Source organism: Benincasa hispida, chromosome 6 (assembly GCF_009727055.1).
Source record: "Benincasa hispida cultivar B227 chromosome 6, ASM972705v1, whole genome shotgun sequence".
Lineage (NCBI taxonomy): Eukaryota > Viridiplantae > Streptophyta > Magnoliopsida > Cucurbitales > Cucurbitaceae > Benincasa > Benincasa hispida.
In genome coordinates this window covers 35,503,679-35,523,495 of record NC_052354.1, presented here as the reverse complement: position 1 = coordinate 35,523,495, position 19,817 = coordinate 35,503,679, and the positions used below count along the sequence as shown (strand labels likewise).

Here is a 19,817-nt window from a genome sequence, read left to right as displayed (position 1 = left end):
TATTCTATCCATCATACTTGATACTCAATGCACGATACACGATACACGATGACTCAATACACGGTACATGTGACTCAATGGTCGATTATCGAGCATTCAATTTGATTTTCCACTTCCATGGCTTATCCTACTCAAACCCTAAACTCTAGACATCCGAAATACCAAGAATATGAAAATCGAAACGGAAAAAATTCCAACTCCATCCAAACATGCAAGATATGAAAACTGAAATGAAAAGAGAAAAAACTATATCAGTCAAATATCTAATAACATGAAAGCGCATATCGAGTAACATGCACATGCAAAAAAAAAAAAAAAAAAAATAAAATAATAAAAGAAAAATAAACCAAAATATAAACAAAGAGACAAAATGATCGAGTATGATGGATATAACATGTATTGAGTGTCATGCATGGGCACGAGTAATTCAAAACAATCGAGTATAAAGTGATCGAGTATTGAGTATGACGTGGAATGATCGAGTATAATGGATGTAGCACCGTGCATCGGGTATTGAGTGACTCGTCATCGAGGATCAAGTACCTTGGTTGTGGCAGGCACACAGGGTGTATCTTAGGGACGAAGCGATAAAATCACGCGTGGATGACGCAAGCATAATGCCACTTTTCATCTCTTTTTCAACCGGTGACCATTTTTCATTTAGGCCTCCCAATTAAGGCCATCCGTACAAAAAAACTCTGAGCCATTGTTTTGGTTTGGTTTAAATTGGACATCTTAGTTTTTATATGAATAAGACTAAAATGTATTGGTTTGGTTTAGTTTTTTTAATTGAAAAATAGTCAAAATCGAATCAAACTAGGGAATATGTATCCATGAAAATATAAAATATAACCCTACGCTTCAAAAACCTTTTAGGTTAATTATAGTTGCTGAAATTTTGGGTTTCTAACACTTATTAATAAATTATCCATAGGTTCAAATATTTTTTATAAAATTTTGAAGCGATTTTGAATCCTATCACATTCTTAATAAGTTGTTCGGAGATTTTAAGGTAAATTTATGTTTCGAAATTAGGCCCTAAAGGTGGAAGTTAATTTTGGCTTTTGTTTTAGGATTTGGTTCAAAGTTTCTCTGAGCAAAAAAGGAGATTGATGCAATTGGATATTAATTGGAGTTCATTTTCAAGTTAAGTGACACTACTACTAGAACGCTCTTGTGCCAAGTGTAAAACTCTGTATTAACTTTTTTTTTCCTGCTAAAGGAATTGAATAATGTTTTTTGGTCTTGCCAACTAAATTGTCAATGTGAGATATATGTTGACGTGAAAAAGTTTTTATATGATTTATTATTATTTGCCATGACGTGTTATATGCTTAACATGATCGATGATTATGTGATTTTATGTGGAACCTTATCGATGCATGCATGTTATATTAAATTATGAATTTTGCGACCTCTTTTCCTTTTCATAGTGTTTTGGCTGAATGAAATTGATACAATTGCATGGACTTGGTGCACTTATACTATATAATTAATACGTAGCCATGCATGAAATTAACATAGTAAGGGTCGATGTATATGAAACTGATACACATCAAATTAATGTATATGAAGTCTATGCACATCCAAGGGAATGGAAAACAGAGTGAGTCAAGAATAAAATATCTTTAGATCCCACCTAGCATGAAGTTTTCAGTACATATATATGAACATGATTACATAATCTAAACCCAAAAGTGGGATTACTCACTCAGTATTTTTTATTGGACCTTTTCTTTTAATATCGTTTTAAGGGCAAGAACATATTTGGTGCTTGACAAGGTGGTCTGTTACTATTTTATTGATTTGGTTTAAACATCTAAGTTTTAGCATTTTTGGCATGTTGTTTTTATTTTCAATTAAAGTTTCCTTTAATTTAAATGTTTCATTAAAATTTATTCCTGATTTTCTTTAGGGAAATTGCATTGTATGACAAATACATTTTAAAAAACCAAAACCATAACTTAAATTTTTTTGTAATTGCAGGTGTGTCAATCAGATAGCAATCATATAACAATCATAGAAATCAGATAGCAATCATATAACAATCATATAGAAATCAGATAACAATCAAATTTTCAAGAGGAAATTTTTTGATATATTTGCATAAAAGCAAAACCTAGGGATACGCACCATTCAATCTTTTTTTAATTAAAGTTGCAATTGTCTCTTTTCTTTATTTATATAATTTAATTTTAAGTTAAGTAGGAACATGCACCCAATTTTCAGAAACTTTTTTAATTAAAGTTACAATTGCCCCTTTGTGTATTTATATAATTTAATTTTAAGTTAAGTGGTCAGTCATATTCAGTTATTGAAATTACATGCATGTAATAATGATTCCATCTAGAGGTCTCAAAAACTCGTCCTATAGTTTTTTACTTTCTTTTTTGTATCATACAAGCACGGGTAGGTTAAATATCGTGTTTTGCAACTTGAAAAGGAAAAATACTTTTTTTTAATCTCATTTGATTATCAATTGTACATATAATTCTATAAGAGTATATCAGTGACATACTTCTATAAAAGAAAAGTCATATACTTATAATTTTTATCATTGATAGTTTTATATACTTCTATCAGGTTCTAATAGCATATTGTAGATTTTGATTGTCCCTTTCGTGTCAAATTATAACGTGACTACGTTTAAAGACAAGCTATCAATTTATCACTAAACATAAATCTTAAATAAATAAAGTATCAAATAAGCTAAGTCTAGTAGTTATAACACTAGTGATAAGTGTTATCGGTGATACAAATGGTGGAAGTCTATCACTGGTTTTATCTCTATCACTGTCTAGACTTTTATTTGTTACTTAAGGTGTATCAGTAATGGTGGTCGATGGAGTTGGAAAAAAAAAAACAATAATAGACTTTTATATACATCTATCAAAGTCTATCAAACATAATGAAAGATATAGTATATCTGAGTCTATTTGAGTCTAATAAAGGGTCAATAATTATATATTTATAATTCTTTTAGCAACATACTTCTATTAGGGTCTAACCCAATTTAATTCAAATTACTTAACCAAGATGATGTTCAAAATTAAATTTTAGTTTAACGAAATTAACTTCTTTTGAAAATATATTAAAGATGCAATATGTAAAGATAAACAATAAATTTATCGCTAAACACAAACCTCAAACAAATTAAAGTATCAAATAAAGAAGTTTATCACTATTTATCACTAAATGAAAAAATTCCAACCTTCAACGTTCTTTTGTGTGCCTTCAATGGACTTTTTGGGCATTCTCTATAAACTCAAGATAAATTTTACTATATTTGTTATTGCAACATTTTTACCTCATTTTGCTATACATGCAAGAGCTCTAAATAATACTATCTTAGCAAAATAAGAGTTAAAATAACCCTTACTCCTATTATCTAAACACACACCCATTGGAGGTAAAAAAAAACCAATAGTTTGTGAGTTTGATTGCAAATAACACTAATGGTTAGGAGTAATGCAAGTTTAATTACATCAATTCAAAATCTTAAGGGGCTGAATGATCAAATTCGAAATACAAGGATGTGATTGTAACAAACTATAAAAAGTGGCTTAGGCATAAGTTGGAGAGGAAAAAGCACAAAAACGATACTGCAGTTGAGCTATGAACAGGAACAGATGAATAACATTGTTATATAACTGAAATGTAAAGTTCACATGTATAAGTTGAGTAAATAACATTCTACCAGCCTGCCTAGTAAATCTAAAGACTAATACATCCATCCCTTTGCTGCTGAGACAAGAAAATCCGTTTCAACAATCCTATCCAAAAGTTGAATTCAAAGCAGCTATTTTTGTTATATTATGAAACGAATAACATTTAGGATCAATTGTAAAAGTAGGGGGGATGGTGATGATGAGGCAGCCGAAGACGAGACAAATTGCCAGTTTGAGTGCTGCTGCTCTTAGGTGCATCATTATCGAACACAGCTGAATCGGCAAAATGATACAGATCAAAATGATTGCTTGTTGTGTGTCCCATGAATCCATCTACAGCCGAATAAGACTCCACGGTTGGTGGTGGTGGCGTAGGGGTTGTCTTAAGTGTAGGCATAGCTTGTTGAATAAAGCTTTGGCCAACTGATATATCTTTGTAAGCTGCTAACTCACGAGTTGGCCCCATTTTGTTGTAAATGGAAGCCTCAATGCTGTCCCTTCCCTTTGCTATTCCTCTTGGGAATGAGGCAGCAGCACTGGAGATACTACTACCGATGTCGGCAGGCAAAACTGTGGTTTCAACCAAACCAGGTCCACGCAAAGACAAAGCAGTTTGGTAATTACCTAATCGAGCAGAACGTCCACCTTCCAATATCTTTTGTGGGATTGAACTACTACCACTACTAAAACAGCTCTTGTCCTCCAAAAATGTAGCTGCATTTTGTTCCAACAAGCCATTCACCGGATAGGACATATCAGGGAATCCTCCTTTACTTGCAGCCACCCTTCGCAATCGCTTTATTTCCTGACTCAGGTACTTCTGAGTCGAAGCTTCGTCTATTTTTCGCTTCATACTCGCATTATCTTCCATTCTTTTCCCAAGTTCCACAATATCCTTCTCCAAGTTTTTTATCATTTCGTGAATTTTCCATCCAGGAAGAGACTTCACAGGATCCAACTTGTGATCTTCCAAACATTTGAGAACACATTTCAGAGAAGCCAATTTCTCTTCACTCACTCGTTTCTGACAAAAACAATGTAACTACAATGTAAGTAATTTCAATGACAGGGAGAAGAACAAGTTAAAGATGTTGGAGCAGAATTTGTTGAGAGAAATGTCGGAAACATAACTAAATTCACTGAGCAAAACTAACAAGTGGGCATGCTTGAAAATAAAAACTAAACATAACCACACATTGAGAGAATTAAAAATAAATAAAATAAAATAAAATATCAGCATAAAAGATGGGGTTCAGATTTCACTACTTCAAGGGTTTGGCAAACCCTCTCCAAATCCCAAATTTCACCCATTAACTATGCATTTATTCTAACCTCGTCTATAAACTTCTAAAATTTTCAATTGAAAACTTCATTTAAGACACCTGCTCTAAATAAATCAATGTAGATACGGACGGAATATTATCTTAAAAACATTGGCTAATATGTTACTCATAAAATGAGGTTTCCCCCTTGATTTGGCAGGTGAACTAAGGAAAAATATAAACGACGTGGGATAAAAAGTGTGAAGGTGCCTTTTTCCACATTGACGGGAAGACTTCATTTTGTTATACACAATAGCCAATGTTTTCAATCACATCAAATTCCTACTTATGGTATATTATTGGCTTCATTATTGTTTGTTTGATAAAAAGAAAACTAGACTAGAACTAATCAAAAGTTTGAGGATATAATTGGAACTTGTAAAAGTCCATGTTTCACAAGAGAAAAAAAAAGATTGTGAAAATTACAATGAGTTACATCTGACAAAAGAAGAAAATAACTAGAAAAAATCAACCAATACAAAAAACTCAAAACCAATAAAGCATCAAATACAACTCAACTCACATACTCCTTAAGCTTACAATAAAGACCAACATCCTAAGGATGAAACACATAATTTAACACAAAAAAAAAAAAAAAAAAAATCCTATGTATATAATAGTATAGCTATTTTATTTTTGTTTTTTTTTTTTTTCATTTTTCTGGATGGGAAACATAACTTTGAAAGGAGGGAACAATACAAATTGAATGAAAGGAAGCATCTTCAGACTTCAGAGAATCTAAAAGAATGTAATCCCAACTTACGAAGGAAAGAGCTTCTTGGTTTACTCTTTCCAAATATTTTCAGAACTTTTTCTTTGTACTCAAGTTTGAGTTAGTCAGGTTATTAGAAGCGATGAGTTGTTCAATTGGTCTTACATTTGAAAGTTGGGAAATTACTCCTGATATCGTAACTTTTCACTAATCAATGAAAAGTTATGTTCAAGAAAAATGAATGAATGAACTATAATTTATAAAGACTAAATTAATGCCCATAGGTCGAGATAAACCATACCAGTTGCATGGTTGAACCTCGTACTTCATTTATTCTTTTTTTCCACGTTTCATCACACTCTTGGAGAAATGACAACAGAATTTCCTGTGGTGGAAATACATCCTCCATACCAAAAGCATAAATAATATCAACAGCTTCAACATTCTTACTGCTGTTCATCATCCCCTTTATAATGTCTGTTATATAACAGTCAAGCAGCCAAATGAGAATGGGAATTGATCTAAACCAGCAGACAATCAAACATATGCCAATCAGACTCCAAGGTTGAACAAGCAACTTACAGCTATTAAGGAAATTGAAATCTTTGTTACTGTTTATGCATTTATCAGCATATAATATACCTGAAAGTCGAATTCTTAATTGTGGAGAAAATGCAATTTAAAGTACTCACTTTTATTTTTATTTTTTTGAAAGTAAACAAAAACTGATGAGATGGAATTACAAAATGTTTAGGGGAGAAAACTCAATCCCCAAAACCAAGGGAGATTTACTAAGAACACCTCCAACTGGACAAAAGAGAAAGCAGGCTATAACTCTGAAATTGAGGATAGTTTTCATACAGAGAGGGCAAAAAAGACAGATTTGAATATCAAAAGTTTTCTTCTTTTCATTGAACATTTGGTTGCTTCTTTCTTTCCAAGTGGACCACGTCAATGTCCTGATGGAAGGGCTCAAGGTAATGTGGAACAAGATTAATAAATTTTAAGGGAAAAATGCATCATTTTTAAGGCATACAAATACTTGATTCTGAATTTCTTAATTGTAAATATTTTTAAAAATGCATATTTAAATAAATGTGTCCTTGTATCCATGCCCCAAATGTTTAAAAAATGGCATGTCACCATGCCATGTCCATGTCTGTCTAATCTCCATTACCATGCCCATCTGGATTAGCAAGGATTCAACCTTTTTTAAAATGAAGCAAACAAAGGGTGTGAAAAAATTTAACAAGTTAATTGAAGACCTTGGTTTAATAAACTTACTGCTATCAAATGAAAAGTTCACTTGATCGCATTTGGATGATTATTAGTCACATTCTCTTATTGATCGATTCCTTGTCTCTCAAGGAATGGGATAATTTTTGTTGCATAATTACCAGGTATCAAGACAAGCATGTATATCCTTTTATCATTTTTCTTTGCTCCTTGAATCAGGTATATTTGGTAGGGGTCCATTCTCCATTTCGCTTTATAACAATTAGTTAAATTTTCTGGATTGTGGGGCTGTTCTTGAGCAATATCTCCTTCAAGATTGTTCAAATGGATGGGAAGGATTTGTAATAATTTCCAAGGTCAGAAATTTGAAGAGGGTTATTAAAAATTGGCATGCTGATCGTGAAGAAAGGAGAAAACTGGTGTAATAGCTTGAGAGCTTCTTTAGTTACTGTGTAGTTGCAGTTACTGGATAAGTTTCCTTGTAACTACTGTTCTATTTGTTCAGCCTTTTTGTGTAAACAGCGCCAGCCTTACCATCTTGGGCAGGACTTTGCCAACCTTTTACAACCAGCAGATTTCTGAACCATTAAGTTCCACGAGGTCAGCCTTCTTTTGGGAAGAAAGTTGCTGCCCCTATCACAAGATGTGACCCATCCAAAGACAACCCAAGCCACTTCAAAATCTGAAGTTTGTAAGGGTAAAAATGTCTCTTTTGTAAGAGAACACAATGACGTGGCTGCAAAGGAAAAAGGTAAAGAAATCAAGTTTAGCTCGGAAGTTTCTCTCTCCAGTGTTGAAAGCGAAGACTCGGATGATGAGGACAAGGAAGTCAAGGAAAGGCCTCTATACATCGAGCATCCTAGCAATTTTTTCCGTGTTTGAAGAGGATCAAAGTGAATTCTACAAAAAAGATAGTGAAGAAGTAGAAAATGGAAACCAGTTCAATGTGATTATTAATGAAGAATGGAAGAGGAACTATGCATTCACCCAAGGACTCGGCCTTTGATGACGAATGTCCTTTTTTCCAGAAAAAGAACTAGATCTCTTAAAAGATGGAATTTGAGCATTCGTTCCCTTCCCTCTAAAGCAAGTTTGTCTAGGGGTAACTCAGCTTACAAGAATAAAACTAGGGAGATTGTCTATCTCCTTCGCAGTTGGGAAAATGAAGAGCTTAGTGAGGCTGAAGCAGAAATCCAGGGCCCTAAGGTTTCTCCATGAAGATTCTCTCATGGAACCTGAGAGTTCGGAATTCAAAGCACAAAAGAGCTTTCGTGAAAGATATCATTACAAAGTATAATCTGGATGTAGTGCTTCTTCAAGAAACTAAGATTGGTGGAATAGAGCATTCGTGAAGTTGAATTGGAGCTCCAGAGGAATTGGGTGGGTGGCCCTTGATTCCAATGGCACTTCAGAGGGGACTCTGATTATGTGAAAGAAGACTGCATCTCTATTTCTGACTCCCTTGTTGATAAGTTTTCTCTCTCTATTTCGTTTTGGTTTGATGACTCTTTCCCTAGCTGGATTTCAGGGGTCTATGCTTGGTCCTCCAACTCCAACTAGAAGAGACCTCTTTTAGCAGGAATATGCTCTAATCTTTGGTGTATTGGGGTGACTTTAATGTTGTGAGATGGCTGAAAGAAAAGTCAAATAGAGGCAGAGTTGCCAAGAGCAAGAAGATTTTCAATAGGGTGATTGAGGACCTTGATCTTTTCGATGTCCCCATGAAAAATGGAAGCTTCACATGGTCTGATCGAAGAGAGATCCCTATTGCTACTAGAATTGACCAATTCCTAATTTATGAAGGATGGCATGACACTTTCAAGGATATTTCTCTTACAAGATTTTCATGGCCTACTTCTAATCATTTCCTATGAAAAAAAGGTGGATATTCTTGAAAGCTAACTTAGTAGGAAGTGTTCCACAGTTTTTTTGAAAAGGGAATCATCAATAAGCAAACTAATGATACTTATTTATGCCTCGTCCCTAAAAAATTGCAAGCAAATAGGGTGGGAGAATATAGACCTATAAGCCTTGTTAAAACCCTTTATAGGAGGATTGCAAAGTCTTGGCCAAGCGCCTCAAGAAAGCTCTCCCCTCCATGATTAGTGACACCCAAGCAACTTTTATTGAAGGTAGACAAATTATTGATGTGATTTTAATTGCCTCTAAGGCAGTGGGGAATGTAAGATTATTAAAAAGGAAGGCTTCCTCTTGAAGCTTGATATGGAAAAAGCTTATGACAAGGTTGATTGGGACTATCTTGATGCCATTCTTGAGCTTAAAGGGTTCGTCCCAAAGATACAGGAAGTGGATGACGGGCTGTCTTTTTAATACAAACTTCTCCATCCTTACTAGTTACTAAGTATATTAATTAGACACATATATGAAAAACATAATAAATTTTGTGAGAGAACTACACCAAACTAATCTTTTAAGTATATAGTTGCAAAAAGTCATTAACTTTGAATTTCCTTCTAGTATAAAATCGATATATATTTTAATAAACGTGTAGATTTAAAAAATGGCGTGGCATGTCTCCTATCCATATTTGTGCTTCTTAGCATAGCATGAGGTTGGTTATTCATAAAAAAAATAACAATGATAATATCTATACAATTTAATAAAAACAGTCCCCATCCATACCCAACCAAACATACAGACTATAATAGCTCTACCATCAATCTTCCAAACCAGTTTTACAATTCTCCCAATACTAGCAATTAGCTTGATAAGGTTTTGCCAACTTGGGAGTAGCCCAGGAGATGGCCGAGAAACACTTATCAAGGACATCTTATGTAAGGAGTAAGGAAGTAGCCTAGAACTTACTAACATAACGGACACAATAGCAACATGATGAACAAAACAAAAATCAGATATAAACAAGGACCACAAAGTAAAACAGTCAATAAAGGGAAGCTAAATTCAGTTTTTAAGCAAGGCAATAAAGCAGCGGAACTAATCCATTAAGAGATGAACGACAAGGGAAAAGCATGTATTCTTTTGATAAGTCATGAGTGTTGAAATTACATACCAGGAATACGTGAAATAAGAAAATGTGAACGGCGAAGGGCATTTGATATTCCCTTTGAATTACTCGATCGTAAGAGATCCCTTAAATCATCGTTTGTAAATACAGTAGGAATTCCAAAAGACGCAAGAAAAAGAAGCAAACCCCTGGCATCTATGTCGCTAGCCTGACAAGAACCACTTTCAGTAACAAGCCTTTTTCTCCAGGCAATGGCAGCAAGGTCAGCTTCCACCTTCAAGGAGGGCTCAATTTCTGTTCTTTTGTCGGTTTTAGTCTCAGCTGCACTTGAGATCAGAAAAAGTTCTAGGATGAGGATGGAGGCTTGCCTAGCAGGAATCATAGGAGAGTCCTTGGTGTAGGCTTTGCTGCCCTGAAGATAAAAGCGACCAATGCAATCGAACACAAGTTTGGCTGGGTTGGGAGCACATTGTAGAGCAAGCGGAATTTCATGCCGGAGTCTAGCGAGGTCCGAGAGATGAGAAACTATGTACTTGCGTAAGCCACGGCTGCACATGGTTTCGCAGAGATGCTGAAGCTCGGAGAGAGAGGAGGATTCTGGTTGTTTATCTACACCTTCTCTTCCGTCAATTTTGCCAAAATCGCTACGAGTTTCGGGGAGATTGCTTCTAGGACTACTTGAAGAAACGGGATTTCGTCCACTTTCTGCAGTTGCGACGATAATAGAAGAATCGAACATATGTTGTTTGAAACGTGCATCTATGGCGTTGTGAATGAAACCTAGATGGTCTTGTAATTCATTGAAGCGGCAGTGGAATGCACGAATTGCAGTGGATAGGCTGCCAAGTTCATCAACATAAGAATATTTCAGAAACTGAAATGGAGGTTCTTGAGGGTCTGGTTTTGATTGGCATGGGCCTTCCCCCAATCGTGCATCAGTTTTCGATTCTTCCTCCTTCACGGCTTCGACGAAGGAATCAACAGCGGAAGCCAAGGGGAGATTTGCCATGAGTGACATTGATTCTCCTTGGGATTAAGGACCTCCTTCTTTGCCTTATGGGTTATGGGGAAAACGCCATATTCAAGAACTGAATTTGAAGAGGTTGAAGTATGAAGTTTAGAAAGGTAAAACTGAGGACCCAGTAGTTTTGATAATCTATCTATAAACTTTAACTGCCAATTTAATACGGAGTTCTAGGCAACTCAGAGAAGAATGAGAATGGGCGGCCGGGGGAAAATGTCACAAAATAACCTAAATCACAGAAACTTTTCTATGATCACCTCTTAAAAACTTATCCATAATTGACTATGTGAAATACCAAAGTTACCTATAAATTAAAAAAGTTCACAAACCGCACCACACATCTTCTTCCTTCAACGATTTCTTCAGCTTCATTCAATATGTATTCAATGCAACAATAACATTCTACCAACGCATTTATTCCCAACTAATATTCTACCAATAGCATTGAATAACATTGATATCAAGAATGGAAGGTCTCTCTTAGTTATTCCTTTTCCATCGAACACTTTTCATTCTCTTATTGTTCTCTCAAAGTTTTAGTACAACATCCTCATTGTCGATCACTTTCATCTTTGTTCATTTTATTGTGTCTTTGGATATAGAGGAAGATTCGTTCGTCAGATCTAGAAACGGAGAGAATGTAAGTGATTATCTACAATATTTCTTGTCTCCCAAATAGTTTAGTATTGAATGAACGATCTTATAACAATATACAAATGATCGTTCATTACAATTAAAACGCTCGTTTAGTATTATATGAATGCTCGTTTAATATTATATATACGATCGTTTAGTATTAAATAAACCATCGTTTGTAAAATTCTAAAGGATCGTTTATAAAATACTAAATTGTCATTTATATAATAGTAAATGATCATTTATATTCTAGTTCACGATCGTGTATATGAAGGAAATCTAAACATCGAGATCCAATAAGCGGAAGCGGATTGTTTCAAATCTCATTGTTAAATAATTCAAACAATTACAGTCTAAATGAAAACGATTATGCATATACTATAAATTACAACATGTTTCTTATAAATGAAAAAACAAGGGATAGAGTATGCAAACCTTTGAAAAAAATTTCTTCAAGTATCCCTCAATCATTTAGCAACTCGTTCAACAACTCAAACTCGAATGCAACGATCAGAACACAATCTCAACAAACAATTGGATGAACCTCGATCTTCGAACCTCAAACGAAACTAGAACACCACCACAAGAGTTACCTTGGTATTCTCGGTGTGATAATCCAGGAGTTGTGGGCTCTGTCTGACTTTGGATAGAGGAATGAAGTGTTGGGGTTGATGCCCTAAAGTCTCGTGTCCTGTAGTTTGTAAACAATATGTACGAACACTTGTGTTGTTAATATATGATATTTACTTCACATCTTGTATTTTGCTTGGTTAATTATTTTAATTTGCTTTACCATAAACCAATAAACATAAAATCCTTGGTTATCTGTATAAGAATCAAGTATGTATGTGGTGACATACAAGTGGATCATGTCTTGAGTGATAACCAAAATGGTCTGTAGTAAATGGATAAAAGAGGGAAACCATATTCTGTAACGCTATGGATGTGACTCGCTTTGTGGAATGGTCACAAGTGTTGTGACTTGTCACAGATGGTTTGATCCTGATCATTCATGTTGGGGACATGTGAGCGGAGGCATCCTATACAAAGAGTTTGTATAAGATCTGACCACGAAGTGTTAACGTCTTGTTATATAATACCGTTCATGATAGAGACTTCACTAGGATGACCATAGGTAACATGACCTCAATCCTAAGTAAGTTGAAAACTCTTGCCATTGAGGGCAGTTCTTTGATTTGTATGGGTGCGAGTGGTCAGATCGCCGATTAAAACCTACCATTTTGGAGACTCGTTTGATTTGGGAGCTGGGAACTCAGCTACAAAAGATGGAATTCACTCCTTCCCCGAAGCAAGGATAAGTTGATAGATTGCTCCCTTAAGGGCTGATTCCGGGGCTTGAACGATGTGGCGCCATATACCTTCTCTTGGCCCGAGAGGTGTTCACACATAGTTGGACTATGTTGTATTATTCATTAGAGGAATCAGTGGTACTTAAGGAGTGAGATGTAACTACAGGGGCAAAACAGTAAATTGGCCCAGTTGTACTTACAAGCATATGTGAAAGGTCATCGTACTGATGATTGGTTATATCCAATGGACACAAAAATATATCTGTGGTAAGAAGAGTTCAGCTGTTGGTCTTTAGTAGAATCACTGACAGTTAACGGATGGTGGATCTCATGGTTAAAGAGTTTAGTCAGCTATTCACATACCATTGGAGCTTCGAGCCACAGGTCCATTAGGTCCCATGGGTAGCTTGGATAAAGTCGAGAACTAGTATTTGGGTTAATTTGAAATGTTCAAATTGACAAGAGGAAGTTCAATTATATATGATATAATTGGACTGGTTAATTATATATGATATAATTGGTTAAATGTATGAGATACATTATTTTGGAGGAAATTAGATATAAATAGGATTTATATCAAGTAAAGGAGAAAATACTATAGTAGATATGTTATATCAAACTATAGGATATAAATATAATATGTTTATATTTATTAATTGGTTAATTGATTAATTATATGATAATTAACCAATTCTTCAACGTTCGGACGTGGGTAGTGGGCAACATTGGTTATGGTAACAGGTGGGTTAAAAATGAAAAGAGTTTTCATTTTTCGTATCATGCATTCATTATTTTCGACCGTCCAAAATAATTCGTGAAAACGATCGCTCGAGAGCCTATACTATAGTAGCTCTTCCATCTAAACGATCGTCTGCCTCACGATTTCTCTAAACGATCGTATACATTTTTCTTAAACGATCGTTTAGCTTTTCCTACACGATCGTGTAGCTCTTCTATACGATAAGCATTTCCACTATACGATAGCACCGTATTATCTTTCACTTGTTTATCGTCTACACAAATTGTTGTCCGCCGTCCTCTACCAAACTCACCAAAGCCCACTCTTTAGGTTTTCACGCCGAGAATACTCGGGGTTCATTAGTGGTGGTGTCATCCCCGCTGTAGCGTTCGTGTTCGTGTTGATCGTGTTGTTGCATTCGACGTTCTCATCGGGTGTTGGTAGATCTGTTGGAGGGTTTTCGATGCATTAAGTTCAGAAGTTCGAAGAGAGTTTTCAACTGGTATAGAACCCTTTCACTGTTACTCTTTTTGTTCTAAGCATGCCGATAATTAGATTAATGTGCATAAATGTATGTGTTGAATGTATATCATTTGTATTTCGGTCACTGTGAAATCGGAGTGATCTAATCACACTCATGGAACTCTCGGTATAAGATCCTTCAATTGGTATTAGAGCCAGGTTTTTGATACTCCGATTTCATCTATTGCAACGAAATAACATATACATTCATGGTGGGTGCATTTCTACGCTGTTTTATTTGTTAAATCTAATGTGGATGTGCTGGATTAATGGATGTTTTCGGGATGAATAGCCTCAATTTGTTTAAATCCTTTTACATTTGTGGTTGTTTGTAAAGGCCCCCTACGTTTTTGGGCATTAATAATCGTTATCGAGCTGTATTCAAAGTTTGTTTGAAGTTTTGAGTCGTTCGTCAAAGTTATGGGCAAAGTTTATGGCTCTTCGAGGAAGGAGGCGATCTAGGGTTGATCACATCGTGCAGAAGAAGTTCTACGCGATCGCTGTCCATCGCATCGTAAAGATGAAAGAGTACACGATCGTGGTTGAACACATCGGTTAAACAATGGCGATAAAAAGTTGGTCGTATCAGTTGACGATCAGGCACGCGATCGCTGAGTATCGTTTAGTACGAGCCCGCGCTAGACGATCGTTTAGGTCAGCAAGCTTCATCTCTTAGTAACTGACTAAATGATCGCTTAGCATTGCAAGATAAATTGTTTACCAAGTTGCATGCATCGATTAGAAGATGAGACGCTCGCGTATCGTTTAAAGCATGTGCGCTAGACGATCGTTTAGGTCAGCAAGCTTCATCGCTTAGTAACTGACTAAACGATCACTTAGTAACTCAAGATAAATCGTTTACATATCGTCGCGTTACACGATCGCATGGACGATCAGGCTTCGCAGCCTCTTCGACGTCTACACGATTGTTTGCTTATACTTCTATCGTCTAGTGCACGCTGAACGATCGTCTACCTGCTGGAGTTTGCTACACGATGAAGACCTCCTAGCGGTTCAAAGCCCGGTTCGCCTGTGAACCGGTTTGCTCGATGAAAAATGTAATAGATAGGGTTTTTCATTCCGGTTGTTTGTGTAAAGGCTCATCTCGGTCCATTAATCTTTTTGTTAATTACATGCGATGTATGTTTTATATGTCATATAGTATGCACATATAGTAAATCTCACCTTAGGTTATATAATGATCATGCATTATCTCTTTCTTGTAATTGTTATAATTTGGAGAAGCATGATTTTAATTATGTAAGAGCATGCTCATGCATCATATAATATAAGAGTTATATTTATACATGCATAAAAAGCATTGACATGAGCAGGAGTTTCCAACTCACTCAGAATTAAGGTCATGTCACCTATGGTCATCCTAATGAAATGTAAGTCTCAATTATCAACGACATTATATAAAGAGACTAATCATTCTGTGGTCCGGTCTTATACAAACTCTTTGTATAGGATACCCTCGCCCGCATGTCTCCACATGAATGGTCAGGATCAGACCATTTGTAGCACTTTACAACACTTATAACATCTACAAAGCGGGTCGTATTTGTAGTGTCACCATAATAAGGTATCCCTCCTTTATCCTTATACTATAGACCATTTAGTTTATTACTTAAAGCATGATCCACTTTATATCTCCACATACATGCTTAAGTTACATGAAATAACCACGGATCTTAGTTTATTGGATTGAGTAAATTCTTATAAAATAACACTTATTTTATTAATAACAATATGTTTACAGAGGTTTACAAACTACAAGACTACCAGGAGAATTAGGACACCAATCCCAATGGTATATATTACTGGGTGATCGCTTATCAATTATTGGGGGATTTTTTAAAGTTTGATTGGGTATTGCTTAAAATTTGCTAATTCGATTGCAGATCAATGACGCTACTTCGCATCTTTGTATGATTTGATGGGGAATGGAACCAATCGGGAAGAAATTATGTTGGAGGTCATATGAAAGATTTGAAGGTCAGAAATGATATAACAGTCAATGAATTAGTGAATATTATGCACCAACGACTGAATATTTATCCAATTATGTTTGATATACACATCAAATGTTGCTAGAATCTATTGGTCTCAACTCCCCTAATTGACATAGTCGACGATGAAGATTTTAGCTTCTTTTTAGAAGGTAGTGATGCATCCTGGATGTCGTTATTTGTATCAGTTACACCTTGTGAAAGTCATGGAATACACACTAAGAATATGTACCAATAATGTAATCCAACTAATCAACGCATTCCAACTAGTCAAAACTTTGGATATGCAACCATTTCGACACGTAATATTCCCACCATGTATTCAATGGATGATTATATTGAGCCATGTAACTTGGGGGAAGATTGAAATGAAACTTGGTTTGGTCACACTAATGGACCCCGATATACTCCACAGTTCGATAGTGACCATGGATATGGACAATCCTCAGCACCACAAATTTCTTCAATACCTTACATTCATGTTCCAAACCTACCTGCTCCCATCCCACCAGTTGTGATGCTTTCAGTTCAAATGCATTCCACCACTCCAACCTAACCATTTGTAGATAAACCCAAACCATCAGAGGGCCCATTGTATGATGACATCATCACAATATCTCATGACTGTCTGAATGATGAGGATATAAAGGTCGGTCAGATTTTCTTTTTTAAATATGATTTGTCAGTTAAATTGTCAATACTTGCAATAAAAAAGAACTTCAGCTACTATGTAAAGAAGTCAATGAAGAGCTTGCTAACTGTATGGTGTTCAGTGGAGGAATGCAAGAGGATCCGTGCAAAATTGAAAGAAAGCGATTCCTTCAAAGTGACGAAATATCTAAATGAACATACATGCTCTCTTGAAATGAGAATGGGTAATCATCGTCAAGCAAAAAGTTTGGTTATTGGACACTTAATCAAGTCCAAATACGAACAAGTTGGTCGAACATACCGATCGAGGGATATCATTGAGGACGTCTGACAAGATTTTGGAGTGAATATAAGTTACAGACGGGCTTATCGCGCTAGAGAGTATGGATTGGTGTTTGCATGAGAGTCGTCAGAAGGATCATGTGCTATTGTTAGGACATATCGATAGGCACTTAAGCTTGCAAATCCTGATACGATCTTTGAAGTTGAAGTTGAGGATGCACATTACTTTAAGTATGTATTCATGGCGCTTGGTTCGTGTACTAGGGGTTTCTTGAACTATATACACTCAGTAATCGTTATTGATTAGACACATCTGTACGAGAAATATAAAGGTATGTTGTTAATAGCAACGTGCATTGATGACAATAACAACATATATCCTATCGCCTTCAGCATTGTCGATGAGGAGAACAATGCATCATGGAATTGGTTCATGACTCATTTGAAGGCTTCGGTAGGAGACATTCCGAATATAGTAATTATATCATATCGTCACATCTCAATTGCAAAGGCTATCTCAAGTATATTCCCTGATGCATTTCATGCCATATGTATATACCATATTTGGAACAATTTAGTGGACAAATTTAAGAATAAGGACATAATTCCACACTTCTACCTAGCAGCGAAATCTTATAGAATGTCTGAGTTTCAGATGTCTTGGGCTAAGCTTCATTAATATCTTGGGGTGACGGTCTATCTTGAGGAGATTGGATTACAACGATGGGCAAGGGTTTATCAAGTCCATTGTAGGTATGACAATATTGTTAAGGTTGATGTCCTAAATCTCGTATGGTCCTATAGTTTGTAATTGTAATGTACAAACATTTTATTTATGTAATAATATATGAGATATTTCATTTCAAAATTAATTGCATTAACCACAAACCAATAAATTAACATCCAAGATTATCTTGTAGCTTAAACATGTATGTAGAGACATATGGGTGGATCATGTTTAAGTGATAACCTAAATGGTTTGTAGTAGATGGATAAGGTTGGACACCTTATCCTCGTGACACTACGAGTATAACCCGCTTTATAGATGTTACAATTGTTGTAAAGTGCTACAAATGATCTGGTTCTAATCATTCATATGGAGACATGTGAGCGAAGATATTTTATACAAAGGAGTTTGTATAAGACCGGACCACAAAATGTTTAGTCTCATTATATAACGCCGTTCATAATAAAGCCTTACATTTTACCAGGATGACCATAGATAACATGACCTGAATCCTCAGTGAGTTAGTAACTCCTGTCTATGAAGGTGGTTCTTTGATTTGTATGGGTGAGAGTGGCTAGATCCCTGACTCAACATGCCTACCATTTTGAGGATTCGTCTGATTGGGGACTGGGAACACAGCTACACAAGAAGAAATTCACTCTTTCACCGATGTCGGGCCAAATAGATAAATTGGTCCCTTATGGACTGATTCTGGGGTTTGAACAATGTGGCACCACACCTTTTCCTAGCCTGAGAGGGGTTTGACATAGTTGGATTATGATTTACTATTAATTAGAGGGATCATTGGTACTTAAGGAGTTAGATGTAACTACGGGGAAAAACGGTAATTTTTGCCCAGTTGTACTTACGAGCAATTTGTGAAGAGTCATTGTACTGTTGATTGCTTATATCCAATGAAAACAGAAATATATTTGTAGTGCAAAGAGTGCAGCTATCGGTCTTTAGTGGAGTGCCCGACAGTTAATGGAAGGTGAATAAATTAACTAAAGAGTTTAATTAATTATTTACATACCATTAGAGCTTCAAGCTACAGGTCCATGAGGTCCCCTTGGTAGCTCAACAAGATTTAATAAGAATCACCTTTTGGATTATGAATTGTTCAAATTAATTGAGAGAATTAGTTATATATGATATAATTACTATAATGTATTTGATACTATACATTATAATATTTAGTATTTAATTCAGAAAAAATCAATATTTGAATATGATTCAAATATTAATTATGTGAATTGGATTCATATAATTAAATTTAATGTAAATGTGATTTATATTAAAAGCCATTTGTAAGAGAGAATTGAAACTATAAGTTATATTGTATTTGATGTAACATATAGTTATGTATATATATAAAATAAATTAGTTATTATATATATGTGTGTGTATATATATATATAATATTTAATTTATTGGAATTAAATTAAATTAAAATTATTTTATTTTATTTTGAATTAAATCAAAGGGAGGGAAATAGCTTCCCTCCCCTTAATTTGATGGAACGAACACATGCGCAACGGAAGAAAAACGAATCTAAAGTACTCTAGTTAGGTTAATTACAAAGATAGGCATGCAAAAGAAACAAATAAAAGGGAAAAAATTATACAACCTTTGTAGACTTTGAATCTCCTCCAAATTAGCTCAAATCTCCTTACAAATGATTCGTAGACCACCACGAGAGTCTTCTCGACTATTCTCTAGCCTTAGAAAGGGATGGTGGAATCCGGTGAGTGACCAATTTGGAGAGGAAAAGGTTAAAACTTTGAGAGAAAAACAATAAACACTCCCTTTTAAATATTATTACATGCAAAACATGCAACTTTGAGTTTAATGAGAATTTGACACTAAAAAATCCACTAACTCAAAGTGAGATTTAGTAGGACAAGTGTCTTCAAATGAAGATAACACTTAGTCATGCAAGAGTTGATATTTCCCACTCACAAATGTTGGATCTTTCCACTAACTTGGTCAA

The 19,817-nt window shown here is 35.3% G+C and overlaps 1 protein-coding gene across 1 annotated transcript; it reads right to left on the bottom strand.

Moving 5' to 3' along the window:
* Positions 1-3,608: 3,608 nt before the first annotated feature.
* On the bottom strand, positions 3,609-11,134 carry LOC120079948 (protein FRIGIDA). The gene is made up of 3 exons (XM_039034421.1): positions 9,970-11,134; positions 6,004-6,179; positions 3,609-4,692 (listed from the first exon to the last, which is right to left on the bottom strand). Exons 1-3 carry the CDS (start codon positions 10,940-10,942, stop codon positions 3,838-3,840), a joined length of 2,004 nt encoding a protein of 667 aa, XP_038890349.1. The 5' UTR covers positions 10,943-11,134; the 3' UTR covers positions 3,609-3,837.
* Between the last annotated feature and the right edge of the window lie 8,683 nt (positions 11,135-19,817).